General features: G+C 46.9%; 2 protein-coding genes across 34 annotated transcripts in view; one reads left to right on the top strand and one right to left on the bottom strand.

The window, feature by feature from the left end:
* Positions 1-8,466, bottom strand: part of LOC147353377 (chemokine-like factor) — a 32,885-nt gene extending 24,419 nt beyond the window's left edge. For all 3 annotated transcript variants that reach the window (XM_086350996.1, XM_086350997.1, XM_086350995.1), the window contains exon 1: positions 7,981-8,466. In XM_086350996.1, coding sequence (XP_086207122.1) covers positions 7,981-8,058 — 78 coding nt within the window. In that variant the 5' untranslated portion in view covers positions 8,059-8,466. The remainder of the gene's footprint in view (positions 1-7,980) is intronic.
* A 670-nt stretch (positions 8,467-9,136) lies between these two features.
* TK2 (thymidine kinase 2) overlaps positions 9,137-20,469 on the top strand; it is a 48,296-nt gene continuing 36,963 nt past the window's right edge. For 16 of the 31 annotated variants that reach the window (XR_015145556.1, XR_015145554.1, XR_015145555.1 and 13 more), the window contains exons 1-5: positions 9,684-9,869; positions 10,740-10,777; positions 15,956-16,030; positions 18,098-18,151; positions 18,717-18,806. Coding sequence is in view for 23 of the 31 variants with exons in the window: in XM_086350970.1 (XP_086207096.1) it covers positions 9,722-9,869; positions 10,740-10,777; positions 15,956-16,030; positions 18,098-18,151; positions 18,717-18,806 (405 nt within the window). In the remaining 8 variants the exon portion in view is untranslated. Of the gene's footprint in view, positions 9,224-9,683; positions 10,149-10,360; positions 10,778-15,955; positions 16,031-16,448; positions 16,578-18,097; positions 18,223-18,716; positions 18,807-20,469 lie in introns of those variants that run through there. The other 15 variants (XR_015145560.1, XM_086350985.1, XM_086350977.1 and 12 more) reach the window with 12 other exon arrangements.

Raw genomic sequence — 20,469 nt, 5'->3', positions numbered from 1 at the left:
TTCTTTGCTGGTTCTTCCTTCTCTCCCCAACCTCTTAATGTTAAAGTGTTCCAGGGCTCAATCCATGGTCCTCTTCTCCACTCTATGTACAATCACCTCCTGATGATCTCATCAATCTTGTGATTTTAAATACCTCTATTTCTGCAGTGGCTTCCTGGTGGCTCAGTGATAAAGAATATGCCTGCAATGCAGGAGTTGCAGGAGATTTGGGTTCGATCCCTGAGTCGGGAAGATCCCATGGAGGAAAACACGGCTACCCACTCTAATATTCGTGCCTGGAGAATCCCATGGACGGAGGAGCCTGGTGGGCTACAGTCCATAGGGTTGCACAGAGTCGGACATGACTGAAGGGACTTAGCACACATTTCTGCAGTGCCAATCTCTCCTACAATCCAAATGCCTATTCAGTATTTCCACTTGAATGTCTAATAGACATCTTTAACAGTGAAATCCAAAGTTGAGCTTCTGTTTTTCTGGCTACATCTGCTTTACAGACCACAGGCTTTCAGTGGATGGCAGTTCCATTCTTCCAGCTGCTTAGGCCAAAAACTTTGGCGGGATCTCGGACTCCTCTCTCTTTTTCATACCACACCTGGTTCATCAGCAAATCTTGTTGGGGCTACTTTCAACATATATCCCAAATGTGACCATTTCTTATAACCTAGTCTGCTAGGGGCCTGGTCTGAGCCACAGTCATCTCTTGCCCAGATTACTGCAATAGCTCTAACTGATCATCTTTTTTTCTACCCTTGCCTCTGCAGGAATCCTCCCGTCCCCCAAACCCCCAGCCCCCAGTCTACTGTCACCATAGCAGCTGGTGCACTTTTTAAAATGTTAGTCAGATCATATAAAACTTTATTCAAAACCTTCATCTCCCACTGTCCCCATGTCACTCCACCCCCGCTCCACTGGTTTTCTCGCTTCTCCTTGAACACTTCAGGTACATTCCTGCCGTAGGGCCATTGTACTAGGCGTTCCTTTGCCTAAAACACGTCTTCCTTCATCTTGGGTTGGCCAAAAAGTTTGTTTGGGGTTTTCTGTAACATCTTATGGAAAAAAATGAGCAATCTTTTTGGCTAACCCAATGTATTCATAGTTAACTCTCTCATCTCACTTAACGCTTCACTCAGAAGTCATCTCAACAGGGCCTAATCTGACCATTCTAGTCTTGCAACCTGCAACCGTCCTCTCCAACACTTCTCTTGCACTCTCTTACCTGGCTTTAGTTTTCCCTTGTTCCATAGCACCTACCCCCTTCTAGAATAGTACACCATTTATTTATTTTTTCTGTTTGTTGCTTTTTTCCCCTCCCTCCCACCCCAATACGTAAACTCCATGAGTACAAGGATCTTTGCTTTGTTCCCTGATACTTCCCAAGAGCCAGAAACAGTGCCTCGCACATGGCAGGCTTTCAATAAATATTGTTGAATGGAAAAAAATAAGGCAGCACTCAACTTGTTATGGATTCTTATAAATCATGCTTTTTTTTTTTTTGCCTCCAAGCCTTTACTCAGGTGACTGTCCCTTAAACCCTACCCATGTCCCCCTAGGAAGCTTCCTGATACCTCCTTGATTAAATGCCTCATTCTGTGCCCTAATTTCATCTTATCAAACCAAAACTATCTGCTTGTGTGTCTGACTCTGTCTAAACTGAAGGACCCCATGAGTCAGGGACTTTTGTCTTGGATGCCTGTTGTTTCAAGTCCTAACTCAGGGCTGAGAAGACAGGAAATATTCAAAATGTTTGTGGAGGAAATTCGTATGTCAAAAATCAAAACTTTCTCACAAAATTCTGTTTCTCCTCCAGTGTTCCAGAGCTTTCAGAACCCCAGACCTTCCAGTCACTTCTTTCCTGATTATTTACTCCCAACCCAAAGGAATTTCTCTGTTCTTTGAAGTGAAAGTGTGTTAGTCACCCAGTCATGTCTGACTCTTTTCAACCCTGTGGATTGTAGCCAGGTTCCTCTGTCTGTGGAATTCTCCAGGCAAGAATACTGGAGTAGGTTGCCATTTCCTTTACCAGGGGATCTTCCTTACCCAGGGATCGAACCCAGGTCTCCTGTACTGCAGGCAGATTCTTTTCGAGGGATTCTGAGCCACCAGGGAAGCCCTTTGAACTCGAGTAGTTTTCTAAACCTCCCTTCGGCCTTCTGACTTGCAGTATGTTATATTTTTCAGAATCACAGACTTTGGTGCAGAAGGGCTGTGCATGCAGTTTGTCCTGCCCACTCACCTGGAGTTTGAGCTGCCATTACAACAGGCTCACCAGGTACTTGCCTGCACCTGGTACCTCTTCTGTCTGGGAATGTACTGCCTTCCCAAGTGGCCACTTATTTTGGCACTTTCCCAATAGAAAACTCTTTCTCTTATTAAGCGGGGCTGTTTCCTTGTAAGTTTTAACTTTCTATCCCCTCTTCTTATAGGTCACCTCTTTAAAATTTAAGAATTATTTTTTTTCCTTCCCCTTTTCTTAAAATTCTTCAACATACTCTCCTATGATAATTTCCACTTCTCTAACTAGCCAGGTCACCATCCTCCAAATAACAGTCCATTCTCTCCCAAACCTCTATCCATAACTGGCTGCAATCTCTTGGAAGGTCTGACACCCCGGAAATGCACAGTTCCACTGTCCTTGCTCTGGGCTCTATCAGCCTTGAGCTCACTCAGATCAAAACTTGTGAGTTATACTGTAAAAAACACAAGCACATGAAGATTAAACAACGTTTCTAAATAACCAACAGGTTACTGAAGAAATCAAAAGGGAAATAAAAAAAACTGCTAGAAACAAATGATAATGAAAATACAACAACTCAAAGCCTATGGGATGCAGTAAAAGCAGTTCTAAGAGGTAAGTTTATACCAATACAATCCTACCTCAAGAAACAAGGAAAACATTGAATAGGCAACCTAACTTTACACCTAAATCAACTGGAAAAAGAACAACAAAAAACCCTCAAAATTATTAGAAGGGAAGAAATCATAAAGATCAGAGCAGAAGTAAATGAAAAAAATGAAAGAAACAATAATAAAGATTAATAAAGCTAAAAGCTGGTTCTTTGAGAAGATAAACAAAATTGACAAACCTTTGGCAGACCCATCAAGAAAAAAAGAGAGAAGAATCAAATCAACAGAATTAGAAATGAAAAAGGAGAGGTTACAATAGGCAATGCAGAAATACAAAGGATTATAAGAGACTATTATGAACAATTATATGGCAATAAAATGGATAACCTGGAAGAAATGGACAGATTCTTAGAAAAGTTCAATCTTCCAAGACTGAACCAGGAAGAGATAGAAGTTATGAACAATCCAATTACAAGCAATGAAATTGAAGCTGTGATCAAAAATCTCCCCCAAAACAAAAGCCCAGTCCAGATGGCTTCACAGGAGAATTCTATCAAACATTTAGAGAAGAGCTAATGCCTATCCTTCTAAAACTCTTTCAAAAAATTGCAGAGGAAGGAATACTTCCAAATTCATTCTATGAGGCCACTATCACTCTGATACCAAAACCAGACAAAGACAACACAAAAAAAGAAAACTACAGGCCAATATCACTGATGAACACAGATGCAAAAATCCTAAACAAAATTTTAGCAAACAGAATTCAGCAGCACATCAGAAAGCTCATACACCATGATCAAGTTGAGTTTATTCCAGGAATGTAAGGATTCTTCAATATACGCAAATCAATCAGTGTGATACACCATATATTAACAAATTGAAAGAGAAAAACCACATGATAATCTCAATAGACGCAGAAAAAGCCTTTGACAAAATTCAGCACCCATTTATGATTAAAATTCTTCAAAAAATGGGCATAGAAGGAACCTGCCTCAACATAGTAAAGGCCATATATGATAAGCCTACAGCAAACATTATACTCAATGGTGAAAAACTTAAAGCATTCCCCCTAAGATCAGGAACAAGACAAGGGTGTCCACTTTCACCACTATTATTCAACATAGTTCTGGAAGTCCTAGCTACAGCAACCAGAGAAGAAAAAGAAATAAAAGGAATCCAGATCAGAAAAGAAGAAGTAAAGCTCTCACTATTTGCAGATGAACGATACTGTACATAGAAAACCCTAAAGATAGTATCAGAAAATTACTAGAGCTAATCAGTGAATTTAGCAAAGTTGCAGGATACAAAATCAATACATAGAAATCACTTGCATTTCTATATACTAACAATGAAAAATCTGAAAAAGAAATTAAAGAATGAATCCCATTCACCATTGCAACAAAAAGAATAAAGTATCTAGGAATAAACTTACCTAAGGAGATTAAAGAACTCTGCACAGAAAATTATAAGACACTGATGAAAGAAATCAAAGATGACACAAACAGATGGAGAGATATTCCATGTTCCTGGGTAGGAGGAATCAATATTGTGAAAATGACTATACTACCAAATGCAATCTACAGATTCAATGAGATCCCTATCAAATTACCAATGGCATTTTTCACAGATCTAGAACAAAAAATTTCACAATTCGTACGGAAACACAAAAGACCCCAAATAGCCAAAGCAGTCTTGAAAAAGAAGAATGGAGCTAGAGGAATCAACCTTCCTAACTTCAGATTATACTACAAAGCTACAGTCATCAAGACAGTATGGTACTGGCACAAAAACAGAAATATAGACCAATGGAACAAGATAGAAAGCCAAAAAATAAACCCATGCACCTATGAGTACCTTATTTTTGACAAAAGAGGCAAGAATATACAATGGGGCAAAGACAGCCTCTTCAATAAATGTTGCTGGGAAAACTGGACAGCTACATGTAAAAGAATGAAATTAGAACACTTCCTAACACCATACACAAAGATAAACTCAAAATGGATTAAAGACCTAAATGTAAGACCAGAAACTATAAAACTCTTAGAGGAAAACATAGGCAGAACACTCGATGACATAAATCAAAGCAAGATCCTCTATGACCCACCTCCTAGGTTAATGGAAATAAAAACAAAAGCAAACAAGTGGGACCTGAATAAACTTAAAAGCTTTTATACAGCAAAGAAAACTATGAGAAAGGCGAAAAGACAATCCTCAGAATGGGAGAAAATAATAGCAAATGAAACAACTGACAAAGGATTAATTTCCAAAATATACAAGCAGCTCATACAACTCAATACCAGAAAAACAACCCAATCAAAAAGTGGGGAAAAGACCTAAACAGACATTTCTCCAAAGAAGACATACAGCTGTCTAACAAACACATGAAAAGATGCTCAATGTTGTGCATTATTAGAGAAATGCCAATCAAAACTACAATGAGATATCACCTCACACCAGTCAGAACTGCCATCATAAAAAAATCTACAAACAATAAATTCTGGAGAGGGTGTGGAGAAAAGGGAACACTTTTGCACTGTTGGTGGGAATTTAAATTGATACAGCCACTATGGAAGATGGTATGGAGATTCCTTAAAAAACTAGGAATAAAACCACCATATGACCCAGCAATCCCAATCCTAGGCATATATCCTGAGGAAACCAAAATTGAAAAAGACACATGTATCCCATTGTTCATTGCAGCACTATTTACAATAGCTAGAACATGGAAGCAACCTAGATGTCTATCGACAGATGAATGGATAAAGAAGTTGTGGTACATATGCACAATGGAATATTACTCAACCATAAAAAGGAACACATTTGAGTCAGTTCTAATGAGGTGGATGAACCCAGAGCCTATTATACAGAGGTAAGTCAGAAAGAGAAAGGAAATATTGTATTCTGACACATATATACGGAATCTAGAAAAATGGTACTGAAGAATTTATTTACAGGGCAGCAGTGGAGAAACAGACATAGAGAATAGACTTATGGACATGGGGAGAGGGGAGGAGAGGGTGAGATGTATGGAAAGAGTAGCATGGAAACTTACATTATCATATGTAAAGTACATAGCCAATGGGAATTTGCTGTATGGCTCAGGAAACTCAAACAGGGGCTCTGTATCCGTTTTAGAGGGGTGAGATGGGGATGGAGATGAGAGGGAGGTTCAAAAGGGAGGAAGGATGTATGTATACAGGCAGAAAGTGAAGAGGAACTCAAAAGCCTCTTGATGAAAGTGAAAGAGGAGAGTGAAAAAGTTGGCTTAAAGCTCAACATTCAGAAAACGAAGATCATGGCATCTAGTCCCATCACTTCATGGGAAATAGATGGGGAAACAGTAGAAACAGTGTCAGACTTTATTTTTTTGGGCTCCAAAATCACTGCAGATGGTGACTGCAGCCATGAAATTAAAAGATGCTTACTCCCTGGAAGGAAAGTTATGACCAACCTAGACAGCATATTCAAAAGCAGAGATATTACTTTGCCAACAAAGGTCCATCTAATCAAGGCTATGGTTTTTCCAGTGGTCATGTATGGATGTGAGAGTTGGACTGTGAAGAAAGCTGAGCGCGGAAGAATTGATGCTTTTGAACTGTGGTGTTGGAGAATACTCTTGAGAGTCCCTTGGACTGCAAGGAGATCCAACCAATCCATCATAAAGGAGATCAGTCCTGGGTGTTCATTGGAAGGACCGATGCTAAAGCTGAAACTCCAATACTTTGGCCACCTCATGCGAAGAGTTGACTCATTGGAAAAGACCCTGATGCTGGGAGGGATTGGCGGCAGGAGGAGAAGGGGATGACAGAAGATGAGATGGCTGGATGGCATTACCGACTCGATGAACATGAGTCATGAGTTTGAGTGAACTCTGGGAGTTGGTGATGGACAGGGAGGCCTGGCGTGCTGCAGTTCATGGGGTCGCAGAGTAGGACACGACTGAGCGATTGAACTAAACTGAACTGAACTGATGACTGATTCATGTTGAGGTTTGACAGAAAACAACAAAATTCTGTAAAGCAATTATCCTTCAATTAAAAAATAAATTGATTAAAAAAACACAGTGAGATATCACTACACACCTATGAGTGTACTAAAAACATTTAGTTGTACCCTTTAAATCAGTAAGTTTTATCATATATGAAATGTCTCAATAAAGCTTGGGAAAAACAAAAACAAAAAACTTGTGAGTTATAGTAAGTAAACACAGCATTCTCCGAAACACCTCAGTGCATTTTTTTGTTTTTGGTTTTAATCTCATTGGCGTCTGAATGGTACAACTGCAGCAGCCTCACATGGTAACCTGGGTAACTGGTTTGGGGGTCCAAGTGTAGGCCATTCATGCAGGTGTGCAGAGCTTGCTTTATGAGTGGGTCTGTGAAGTGTCAGTCGCTTAGTTGTGTTCAACTCTTTGAGACCCCATGGATTGTAGCCTGCCACAGTCCTCTGTCCATGGGATTCTCCAGGCAAGCATACTGGAGTGGGTAGTCTTGCCCTTCTCCAGGGGATCTTCCCGACCCAGGGATCGAGCCCGGGTCTTCTGCATTGCAGGCAGATCCTTTACCGTCTGAGCTACCAGGAAAGATTCTCTGGAGAAGGGCATGGCAACCCACTTCCAGTACGCTTGCCTAGAGAATCCCATGGGCCGAGGAGCCTGGCGGGCTACAGTCCATGGGGTCTCAAAGAGTGGGACATGACTGAGCGACTAACCCTTGCTACTACTACTGGGTACAGAAAGTCCCTGATGAAGACGACAGTTGTCCTATTTCTCTCCTTCTACCCTTCCCTTGTGGTTCAGCTGGTAAAGAATCCGCCTGCAATATGGGAGACCTGGGTTCGATCCCTGGGTCGGAAAGATCCCCTGGAGAAGGGAAAGGCTACCCACTCCAGTATTCTGACCTGGAGAATTCCATGGACTATGCCGCCCATGGAGTCGCAAAGAGCAGGACGCGACTGAGCGACTTTCACTTTCGCCCCCAGGGTGTAAGGCGAAATGCCTTCCCTTTAAGAAGGCCTTGATAGAAACAAAGTCGAGAGAGGAGAGAAGGGAGCAGAAGCTTCTTACTCGGTAGCTTTATCTCCCAGCAGGGGAGTGAGCTGGGACTCCGCCCCCCAGTCCTCCGGCCCAGCCCTCACCAATCGCAGCAGCTTCACGTGGCCTTTCACGCTTAAGCAGAAGGGGCGAGCCTTTGGTTTCGGTTTCAGGGTCTGCATTTCCCCTGCAGACCCAGCAGCAGCACTTTGCCGCGGGTCCCCCTATTCAGCGCACCTCTCTGCCAGGCCCTGCGCCAAGTCTGCAACGGCCACCCCGGCCACGTGCAGCGCTTCTAGGCTTCCCGCCCTGGCGCGTGCATGCGCAAGTTACTGCAGCGGCACTTGGGTGCACGCCAGGTCCCCCACTCCCTGCCACAGGCTCCCGTTCTGCGGAAAGCTGGAAAGCCGGAAAGCCGGAAAGCCGGGTTCAGTTCGCACTCTGCGTTTCCGCTAACCTACAGGGGAGCTACGAAGGCCAACTTCTCTCCACTCCCTAGTTGTCTGTCCAGACGACCACATATTGATTGTACATTTGATAAAAGATAAACAGCCATATTAAAATTTTTAAGATTTTATTTGAACAACAAAAAAAAATGATTCAAATAGGGCGGCGATCCAGTCTAACAGAAAGGCGCTCTGAAGAGGTGTACAAAATCAAAGACTTAAAGGCAGAAGGGAGCGGCAACAAGGAAATTGGTTATTGCAAGATTACTTTCCTAGGGGATGGCAGGTGGTTTATTAGGTTACCTAACTCAGAGGTTCCCAGCCTCTGGGATCTAATGCCTGATGATTTAATCTGAGGTGAGGCAGATGTCATAATAATACAAATAAAGTGCACAATATTACAATAATACAAATAAAGTAAAAAGTGTAACGCACTTCAATTATCCTGAAGCCGTCTCCTTCCCTTCCTCCCCCGGGGCGGGGTGGGGGGGAGGTCTTCAACAAAACCGGTCCCAGGTGCCAAAAAAGGATGGGGACCGCAGATTTAACTAGTGCTGATCAGATGATGCCTGATTGACTGGAGAGCCAAAACTATAATTAAGTCTTGGTTGGTGAGTGGGGCTTAGCATAAGCGAGTCCTTTGGGTCCTGTTGTCTAGTTTTTTAATAGCTTCCAGAAGGATCTAGCATATTTACAGTCCGGATCCTGGAAATGTCAAAGTTCAGAGAAAACAGCGCTAGCTGTGAAGCAAGATAGATGGGCTTGAATTTCAGCTCCACCCCTTAATGAATGCTTCGGTTTACTTTTTAAAAGTTACCTGTTTCCAAGGATCAGCTCGGCTGGGAGAATGGGAGTGACAGCACCCACCTATAGGCTTGTTGGGAAGAATAAATAACAGCGTGTGAGTTGTCACTGGTTCCTGGATACAACAGATGCTCAATTAAGCAACCTCCAACAGTTAATTAGGGATTCCCTTGTGGCTCAGCTGTTAAGAATCCGCCTGCAATACGGGAGACCTGGGTTCGATTCCTGGGTTGGTAAGATCCCCTAAGAAGGGAAAAGCTACCCACTCAGTATTCTGGCCTGGAGAATTTCATGTGTAGTCCATGGGGTGGCAAAGAGTCGGACACGACTGAGCGACTTCTACTTTCAATAGTTAATTAACAAACCAGTCGCTGGTGTTATTGGCCACCCAAGCCCCGAATCTTGCCAAATCATGGGTTCATTCTGCCAGCCTCTGTTTGGCGGGGAGATTTCCAGGCTGCCAGGAGGGTGAAATGAGATGAGGTCTCTTTAAGAGTCGACGGGGCGGGGCGCGGCGGGGCAGGCTACGGCTTCCGGCTGCGCGCGGAGCGGGCCCTGTCTCCCGGCTGCGCTCGCGCAGGCCCGCGCAGGAAGAATGGCTGGGCCTGTGGCATCCGGCAGCCGGGCTCTGCTGCTGCGGCCGCTGCGGAGCTGGGCTTTCCGGGTGCTGCGCCGCGATGGGCCCGGGAGCCCCGCTTCCTGCCCAGGGTCGCAAGGGGCGCAGCGTTGGGCGTGGCCTCGGGGTAACGCGTCGCTCAGTTTCCCTTGCAGGCATCCCGGATGCGGCTATCAGCCCCACTCCCCGCCCTTGGCTCGCGGAACCGGCGTGAACCCGAAACCCCTCCTTCCGGGCCCCGGGAGTTCCTTGGGAGGCCTGGGGAAGGGGCGGGGCGGTCGGTGGTAGGTGCCCCGGACCCTGGCCGGCAGTAGCGGGTGGGGCTTTGGGGCCTTGGGCCCGTCTCCTGTTCGGAGCTGCGGAACCCTCTAAAGAGTGGAAAGAACCTCCTCCCCGAGGGTTTCCGGTGCCATTCCTGGGTCCATTCTTTTGGCCTTGGGGGAGGTGCCAGCAAGCGAGGGATGGGGGAGTCGGTTAGGTTCAATGCCCTCTCTTTTCCATTGGGACTGGAGACCCTGCCCTTCAGAAATGAGAGCCCCCGTTGTAGCCAAGTTCTGGAGTTCAGTGGCACCTCAGAACCCGCCGTGGGCTGGGTGGGCCGCGATGTCAGCCCCGGGGCCTGCAGGAGAAACTTGAGTCCTGTGCGGAAGTCCATACCCACCGACCTCTCCTACCCGGGAGCTTCGAGTGGAGGCCACTCTGCGTTTTAACTGGCTGGACACCCATCAGTGAGGGTCATAAATATAAAATGTGTAGAAAATGGAAAGCATAATATACTCTGTGAACAAAGCTGAGCACATTGGTGGCCTAGACATGCCAACAGCATCCGGGCGGCAGTTTCGGTTTCAAGGCATAGACACCAGTCTGCCTCCCTCCACTGAGGGAGTGTCCCAGGTGTTACAGGAAAACATTTCTAGGCCAGGGAGCAAGCATAACAATGACCGAAGAGTGAGCTATTTAAAATCGAGTTTAAAAATTGGTTTCCTTTCTTTTCTAGATAAAGATAGAGAAAATGAAAAAGAGAAAAAATCAGTGGTAAGTCTCTCTCTAACGTGCGCTCTCTCCAGTGTAGGATTATATATGTGTAGTACACACACCGGAGAAGTCAATGGCACCCCACTCCAGTACTCTTGCCTGGAAAATCCCATGGACGAAGGAGCCTGGAAGGCTGCAGTCCATGGAGTCGCTGAGGGTCCGACACGACTGAGCGACTTCACTTTGAGTTTTTACTTTCCTGCATTGGAGAAGGAAATGGCAACCCACTCCAGTGTTCTTGCCTGGAGAATCCCAGGGACGGGGGAGCCTGGTGGGCTGCCGTCTATGGGGTTGCACAGAGTCGGACACGACTGAAGTGACTTAGTAGTAGTAGTAGTAGTAGTAGTACACACACACACACAAAATACATATTTTGAGGAGAAGCGTGAAGGAATATGTGCACATTAAAAAAAACCAAACAGCAAATACAAGGGCATCTCCAGGGATAAAGAGCTGTTCACTCCTGGGCCCCAGGCTCCCTCCCCAGAGACCACCTCTGTTAACAGTTTCTGGTATGTCTTTGCTAAGAATCCGCACAGGTAGGAGAATACCTGTATTCATAGCCTCTGGGTGAATTTGGACTATTAACTTGAATAGATGAATGATTACAAAAGGATTTGTAAAGTGGAAGGTTAGTTTGACTGCTAGCAGCTGACAACCTGACGGTGAAGGCAGGTCTTCTGACTGCTGCCCCCAGACCACTGCTGCTGAGAAGGGTAGGTGAGTGGGAGGAGACGAAGAATTCATGGGGGTCCACAGACATGGGTTCCGCCAGTGCAGTGACTTCGAGATGCCAGCTCTGGGGTGGGATTGTGCCTGGTATGAGGTTGAAGGTCAAAGGAGGGTCAAACTGGACATGCCCATGGTGTTTAAACCTTTAGCTGGTTGTGGTGGAGCAGTATTTTGGTCACCATTGGCCCAGAGGCTCAGGGAGCTGCAGATTGGTAGATAATGGATGGAGAGGGAGTTACTTGGTGGGTGTGGGCAGGAGTACCTTGGCTGGGGTCTGTAGAGGGTGGAAGGTGTGGGCAGGCCCCCTGGGGGTATTTGAGGTGATGGAGAGGGCCTGGGACGGAGAGCAGTCACATGGAGAGGGCTGGTGATGAAAATGCTTGAGATTTATGGAAGTTTGTTGAAACTAAACATGCGGTAGGGTATGGCGACAGGCACCACAGCTGGGGGAGGGGTTGGTAAGTCGAGCCAGGTGGGTATTGATGCTATTAATTATTGAGCTAGCATTTTTGTGAGCCAGGCCTATCCTTGGTGCTTTCTGGGTGTGGTCTGATATCCCCCAGACACACAGTAGGTGGTCCATAGGAAGTGGTGTGGAGCTTGCAGTCTGGTCCAGAGAGGCTCTTAATTATACAAATCCTCTGAGTTCCCGTGTGGACCTGGGACTCCAGTAGCCTGTGTTGTTGGTGAGCCTTTGGTCTGATGGGGGAGACAGTGTGAACAGGACAATGGTGGATCTAGAGCCGAAGGGAGTAGGGGCAGAGCTTCTCGAGGATGACTGAGGGTAGCCTTGGGGAGTTTCGAGGCCTCCTGGGAGAAGGAGGACAAGGCAAGGCTGGAGTGTTGGAGCAGCGAGAACTGCAGGGACGAGTCACAGAGGGATGAGAGCCTGAGGCTTGTGGTCGTCCCAGAGAGGTGGCTGGGGAGAGCCTTTGGTCCGGCACAGGGCCTGGAGGCAGATCCCAGCACCCGCAGCCACTGAAAGACTTTACTGGGTGTGATCTGGTTTACTTCTCAGGAAGAGGTGGTGGACCATAGATAGGGAATAGGGGGCCTGGCTGGGCCGGACTGGAGGCAGAAAGGCCAGCAGGAAGGCTGCTCCCACAAGAAGGGTTGGAGAGGTGTTATGAGTTGATGGGTGAGGTAAGAAGGCCCTGAATGTCTGGGTAGATGGTGTAGCCTTTCCTGAAGACAGGAATGGAAACAGAAGCTGTAAATGGGTATTGGGGGAGTGATGAATTCAGGTGCCCATGGGACATCCCATGGGCATGATTGAACTGCTGCTGCTGCTGCTGCTAAGTCATTTCAGTCATGTCCGACTCTGTGCGATCCCATAGACAGCAGCCCACTAGGCTCCTCTGTCCCTGGGATTCTCCAGGCAAGAACACTGGAGTGGGTTGCCATTTCCTTCTCCAACGCATGAAAGTGAAAAGTGAAAGTGAAGTCACTCAGTTGTGTCCGACTCTTAGCGACCCCATGAACTACAGCCTACCAGGCTCCTCCACCCATGTTATTTTCCAGGCAAGAGTACTGGAGTGGGGTGCCATTGCCTTCTCCAATGGGATTGAACTAGACAGGGAACATCTGGGCTGAGCTACAGCTGGGGAGTGAGTCACTGCCCAGAATTGCAAAATAAATTCCAAAATTGAGTTAAAAAGAAGTGACTAACGTTTTCAAGTGAACAAAATATGAACGGACTTTTCCTGAGGGAATTTGTTAATAGCTAATAAACAGAAGAAAGTGCTCCACCTCCCTAACAGAAAAAAAATGCTTTTGGAAATGGAGTAAGGAAAGCGTGGATCAGACAATGTGGTTCAAACCCCAGTTATGCTCTTTAGTAGAGGTAGACAAGTCCTTAAACTCTCAGAGCCTGAGTTTCCCCATCTATGCAAATAATTCTTAGCTGTGACTGTTTCAGGGATCACTGTGACAGTGTTGGCAAAGTACAGAACCCACAGGGGCTAACACTGCCTGGTGACAGACATTATTATTCATAATGAATGAAGATTGAGGAGGGGATATGCCCAGTATTGGCACAGTATGGTAAAAGGCACATGCTCTTCCATCCATCTTTTTCATTTAGAAAAAAAGGGTGTGAATTGGGACAGCATTTTAGAGGGTAATTTGGCATCATCATCAACAGTCATAAAAACTCACGTATCCTTGGATGCATTGATTATACTCCTAAAAGTCTATTGAAGGGAAATAATTGGAGCCAGTGACAAGGATTTATGTACAAGAAGGATCACTACAGCACAGTTTATCGTATCAAAAATATCACAACACAATTTTATAATAAAAGCAACTGGAGAGAATGTAACATTCAACAGTAGGGATTTCAATAATTCATGGTATATCTTATGTGATGAAATATTATTCAGCCATCCAGAATCACATTTTTGAAAATACTTAACAACCTAGGAAAGTACTTACTTTGTAAGAGATAAAAAAGAAGAGGATAAAAATATATAAAGTATGATCCAAATGAAATAATATGTGAACTGTCTGGGGGAAAAGAAGGAAAGAAATTGTTAGTCTGGTTAAAGGAAAGTTGGGAAGTCGTAACAGTGGGTATGTATGAGGGAGAGGGAGAGAGAATTTGAGGGGTGAGAGTGAAAAGTCTTAATTTTTTGACTGTTAGATTAAAATTAAACTGTGTTCCTTTTTTTTTTTTTTTAAAGAATGGCTTTATTAAGTTATGTACATACCCCCAAATTGACTTGTTTTAAGTTTACAGCTTAATGATTTCTTAGTAAATTGATGGAGTTGTGCAACATCACAATCTAATTTTAGAACATTTCCATCACTCAGAAAAGAAACCTGTTGCCCATTTACAGTCACTCCCCCAGAGCCAGGGAACCACTACTCTGCTTCCTGTCTCTGAGGATTTGCTTTTTCAGGACATTTTCTATGAAATGGAATCGTACAGCATTTGGTCTCGTGACTAGCTGCTTTCATTTTTCGTATGTTTTGAGGTGCATCCACGTTATTGCGTTTGTCAGCACTTCATTTCTGTTTATTGCTGAATGGTGATATTGCTCCCTCAAGTGCATGGATCCCACTTGGTTGGACATTTGAGCAAGTTCCTTTCTTATGGCAGATTTCTCAGGGTCTTTAATAGGATAATATACATTTTGATTCTTCCGGTGGGGGCTTTGGGGCTCAAACTTGTTTGCCTCTGAAAAGTTTGATTCTGATTAAACATTTAAATAATGGTTATCTCTGGAATTAGGAGTGATTTTTTTTTTTTTTTGTCAGTTCCCTGTATTTCTTATTGTGAGAATGCTTAAAATCTGTTTTCAGAAAAGATGAATGTTATTATTTAAAAATAAGGATAGGGGATCCCCTGGTGGTCCAGTGGTTAAAACTCTGTGCTTCCAACCCATGCAGGAGGCACGGGTTTAATCCCTGGTCAGGGAGGTAACATCCCACAAGCTGTGCAACATCCCCCCGTCCCCCCAATAAAAAATAAGGATAGATGGCACATCACAGCGTCAGTTACAATCATGGGAAGTTGGAATGAAGGCCTAACAGCAGAGGAAGCGGGAGGTAAACTTTGGCACATTCTCCAGAGCAGTGCTGGCTGGCCTTGTGCTCCCATGGCACTGTGAGCATCTTTTCTTGTAATTCCCTTTTACTTTCCTCCCCATCCTCACACCTATGAGCTCAGTGGGAGCTGGGACTGGCTCCTGAGTCCACAGTGCCTGGCCCATGGAAAGCCTTCAGGGAGCAGATGCAAGACCCCCAATCCCACCCCTCTAGGTCGTCACGGAGCATCAGGCTGAGCTCCCTGTGCTATGCAGCAGCTTCCTACTAGCTATCTGTTTTACAGACTGTAGGTTATATGTCAGTACCACTCTCTCAGTTCATCTCACCCATACCTGCCCCATCCTGTGTCCACACGTTTGTTCTGTACGTCTGCATTTCTGTTCCCGCCCTGCAAACAGACCCATCTGCGTCATCTTTCTAGATTCCATACATATGCATTAATATATGACATTTGTTTTTCTCTTTCTGACTTACTTAATGTGTATGTTAGACTCTAGGTCCATCCATAGCACTACAAATGACCCAGTTTCATTCTTTTTTTAATGGCTGAGTAATATCCCATTTGGCCTAAAATCTAAGCGTCTGAGGGATTGAGCTAGGGAAGGGCAGAGCTAGGGTGGCCGAGGACAAGTTGTGGGGTCTGTGGGTTGACGTAAGGGAGCATCTGTCCTGGAGGGTGGTGGCCTGGTGGGTCTGGAGCCTGCCAGTAGTGGGAAGAATTGAGTTGTTAATTGCTAATAACTGGACCTTGGGGTTTCCTGTGGAGGTTTTGTGTACACACTGGGGTCTTGAACTGAACAAGTTACGCTGTTCACCTGAGCGCTTCCCTAGAAACTCGTCCTGATACTCCCCCAGGCACTCACTTTCTGGTCCTAACATGCATTTGTCTTTTGCTAGGTCTGTGTGGAGGGCAACATTGCCAGTGGGAAGACAACATGCCTGGAGTTCTTCTCCAACTCAACAGACATCGAGGTACGGCTTCCATACTAGGTTTGAAGCGACCTGCAAAAGCTTGGTGGATTCATAAGGGGTGCAAACCAGCCCTACCCAGCAGAAATGCTGCTGGGGGAATTGAGAATTTCCCGTGTGAGAGGAGGGAGGGGCCCCTTGGAAGCTTGGGCCTGGTTTCCTCAGACTTTGCTCCATACACCTTTTTCCTTGGCTGATTATACTTTGTAACCTCCCACTGTAGTTAGCTGTGAGTATGACTATATGCTGGATCCTATGAGTCCTCCTCATGAATCCTCAGACCCAGGGAGGTGGGGCTCTGGGGGGCTCCTGACACACCTGTCCTGAGCAATGTAACTCTCACTGGCACTCTACTTTTTTTTTTCAGCCCAGCTGAGTGGCATGTGGCAACTTAATTCCCTGACCAGGGATCGAACCCCTGCCTCTGTAGTGGAAGTGCAGAGTCTTAACCACTGGACCAGGGAAATTCCTGCCCCCTGCACCCTGGCTTTAGAAGCACTTTTGTTCTCACTGAAGACCTTGGAGCCAATGAACACCACCACCATCAGCAGTGAGGGTTAACAGCTAATGAGGGTGGTACTCTATGCCAGGCACTGTGTTGAGGCTTCATTATCATCTAATTGATTTCATCCTTCCAAGAGTGGTCCCTGTGATGCAGGTCCTACTATCGCTTCATTTGCAAAGGAGGAAACAGGCTCAGTGAGGTCACATGGCTCGGCCAGAGTCGCCCAGCTAGTGCCTGTGGTGCTGTGTCCCAGCCCAGGCTGTCTGCTCCAGGGCCTGTGCCCTCGTTTGGCTCCACAGAATACAAAAATGTTTTGGCTTTAAGAAAACCACCCTTCAGATCTCAGCTCTGCTCTCTGACCTCCCCAGCTAGGTTACCCTCCCTGGTGTAGGTTCTTCTGGCCCCTCTGTATCCTTATGTTATACTACTTCTCAGGGTTTGAAAATACGTGCTAACTTTCTGTGATGATCTGATTAATGTTTGCTTCCCTAGCCGGTTTAAAGTTGCGTGAAGGCAGGGCTGGGGTGTTTTGCTATTGCTGTATCCTTGGTACCTAGTGTGGTACTTGACACAGGAGATGCTCAGTGTGTGTTGAATGACTGTCCCACAGATGGGGCGCAAGTCAAGGCTGCCTCTGTCTCAGCCTCTGGTGAGCCTGAGTGGTACAGCATTTGCTCCTCACAGGATAGGAATGGAATGAAGACCCAGAAGAAGGAGAGGAAGGTTGGGAGGGGGCTGGGAATGATTCACAGAGGAAGAGATATAAGCTGGCTTTTGAAGGGTATGCATGAGCTTTCCACGTAATGAAAGTTGGGGTGAAATAAGTTGAGGTGGCATACTGGGCAGAACAGCAGCATGAGCGAAGGCACAAAGGGGGAAGGCGGGGGCTCCTCCTCAAGGGTCCCATGCGTTGCTTTCCTTTGCTCTCTTGTGACCTGTGGCACCTGCTCACATGCACTTGAAGATCCCCAAATATCCCCATATATTCTAAAGTCTTGGCTCCAAGAACACCGTTTAAATCCTTTCCAGAACTCACCTGCACAGTTTAGGGAAGCTACTAAAAGAAACATGATCCTTTGCCCATCGGTGTGTCCAGTGCAGAGATCAGAGGGAGGAAACGGAGGCAGAGCTCACTGCCAGGGTCACGGCAGAGCCCCCGAACCAGAAGCTGGGCTCAAGCTGCATGAAGCAGCCTCCCTCCTGGCTTCTCTCACCTCCCTGCCTGCCCTCTGTGGTGGGTAGTAAGGGACAGGATGGAAAACAGGAGGTGTGATTGGGAGAACTCCCCTTGCCCCCAAGGAGCCCCCATGGCAGCAGAGGAGGGGATACGTGTGTATACTTGTATACAGGGTGGACAGGGTGGGTCTTAGATCCTTTCTGGAAGTCACACCAGGAGCCATGTCTAGATGGAGCTCTGACCTTGCAGGGAGGGTTGCTCCACTATTTTAGCCCAGCCTGGGTGCCCAGGTCTTGACTCTGTCCCCATCCCACCCCTAACACTCATCTGCCTTCATGGAGCTCAGAACTGAGGAGCAGCAGCTCTCTGACGTCTTCTCTCCTGGCAGGTGTTAACAGAGCCTGTGCCCAAGTGGAGAAATGTCCGAGGCCATAATCCGCTGGTGAGTGTGCGGTTTCCTGTGTGAACCACCAGCTTCTCAAGTGTACGGGAACGGCGGTGCTAGTGCACGAGGTGTGTCCCCGCCCTGCACCGGGCGAGGGGACAGAGGGAAAACGGTGGCAGGTTGGTGTTCTGAGGTCCAGGTTCTTTGAGGCCTGGCTGGGCGCGTAGGGAGCCTAGAGCCCTCCTGTCAGTGCTCCCAAACTCTCGCAAGTGCTTCGCCCAGCTCCGTGGGGTAGGGGTTGGGGAGTAGTCTCCAGCTGCTCATTCTACCCCGACCCCTCTCCTAGAAGAAACCCAGGTCTCCTTGCAGGTTCCCTGGTAAACCTCCAGTTGGGGTTTGCACTTGGCTATGCCCCAGGCTCCCTCTGAAGCTACCCCGTGCACTTTGCCAAGGATGGACCCAGCAAGCAGGGCTGTGATGTGCCTGTGCTCCTTCCACCTCCTTCCCAGCCAGAAGGCTCAGCTCTGGCTGCTAGAAAGGGATGGGTGGGGTCTGGGTCCACAGTCAGGGAGTCCTGCAGATACAGCACTGCATTCTCCCCCCAACCCCCACCACCCCGCAGGGTCTGATGTACCAGGATGCCTGTCGATGGGGCCTCACGCTGCAGACGTATGTGCAGCTCACCATGCTCGACCAGCACACTCGTCCGCAGGTACGTCTCAGATGCTTGGTTTCAATTTTCATCAGATGAGGGGCATTCGGTTGCCAGGAAGGGAAACCTTACAAGGAGCTGCTCAGCCTTCTCTGTCTCTGGAGTCCAGGGTCTCTAGTCCCGCCGCTCTCTGAGGACCAGGCTCCAGGCCCCCCAGCCCCACCCTCAGCTAGCCAAGGACTTGCTACGATGCCACGTGAGCCCAAGTCTTCATGACCTGCTGGCTCCTGGGCTCAATGCCCTTTAACTCAGTTCTCAAAAGTGTTGTCCCCAGACTAGGAGCTGCAGCAGCACCTGGAGACTTGTTAGAAACGACATTTTCTGACCCCATCCTGGACCTGCTGAATCAGAAATTCTGGAGATGAGGTCCAGCAATCTGGGTTTTATCCCGCCCTCCAGGTGATTTTAACGCATGCCGTGTTTGTTTGCATGAGAACCGTGGACCTAACCTTCAGGAGGCCTGTTCACGTTCTTGGTTCAGATTCTTGAGAGAAAGAACCTGATTGGCTCAGCTTGGGTCAGGTGTCCAGCCCTGGGCCAATCAGGTATTGGGGAAGATCACCCGGGCACAAAGATGGCTGCTTTGGCCCCTTTCATCAGCCGGAGGGTGTGAACAGGGGCTCTGAGGAGATCCAGATTGGCACCTGGGGTTCAGAATGGCAGCCCAGCATGAGAGACTGGCTTTGGAGGCTCTCCTTACAGGAGACGGGACATCCACCGGCCAGTGTCTCTTGACATAGCCACTTGGTTTGATGCAGGGCTGGGCACTTGCAGCCATAGCTCTCATCCTTCTACAAATCTGTGTGTTTTTTAAAATGAAAAAAGATACAAGCAGAACTGTTTGAATTTCTATCTCCCCAAGTGAGTGAGTGAAAGTCACTTAGTCATGTCTGTCTTTTTGCGACCCCATGAACTATACACAGTCCATGGAATTCTCCAGGCCAAGATACTGGAGTGGGTAGCCTTTCCCTTCTCCAGGGGATCTTCCCAACCCAGGGATCGAACCCAGGTCTCCCGCATTACAGGCGGATTCTTTACCAGCTGAGCTGCAAGGGAAGCCCAAAGATCTGTCTAAAAGTTACATGTCAGAGGATCTGAGGCTGGCACTCGCCTTACTTTTTCCTGAATGGGCACTCAGTTGCAAACAGAAATTGTGTCCATTATATCTACATATAATGGGCCATATGTGTGTTCCTCTGTTTAATGAAATGTATCAGGAAGGAGGCAGAGAGAGAGAGAGAGATGGATAGACTAGGAAAGAGAATACAAGAGGGATAAATGGGGAGCTACAAAAGATGGGTAGGAGAGAGTTGGAAGTAAGGAGAGGATGGAAGAATAGAAAGGAAGACGGATGGACAGATAGGAGAGAGAGGACATGGCTTTGACTCAGGTTGTGGCTTTGAATCGGCCTCTGATTTGTGGGTCCAGGTCCCAGTGGGTGCCATGGGCAGGCTGAGCGAGAGCAATGTTTACCCATTCAAGTGTCTGGAGTCAGGGCACCTCGCCCTTCCCAATGGGGCACCATGGACGAAGGGAAGGCCTCTGGAGGGTGTGAGCCTGCTGGCGGAGAGTGGCGCCGTCAGTGTTGTCCTCCTCCCGCTGTGGGGCATGGTCTTTACAGTTAGGAAGGACTGCGTGATCCCCAGCAGCCCTGAGTGAAGGC

This window comes from Bos grunniens, chromosome 18, assembly GCF_055505025.1.
Source record: "Bos grunniens cultivar Pamir isolate PY7600 chromosome 18, Bosgru_T2T1.0, whole genome shotgun sequence".
In the NCBI taxonomy this organism is placed as follows: Eukaryota; Metazoa; Chordata; class Mammalia; order Artiodactyla; family Bovidae; genus Bos; species Bos grunniens.
Note: the sequence above shows the minus strand (reverse complement) of the source record. Positions and strands in the feature narration are given on the sequence as shown.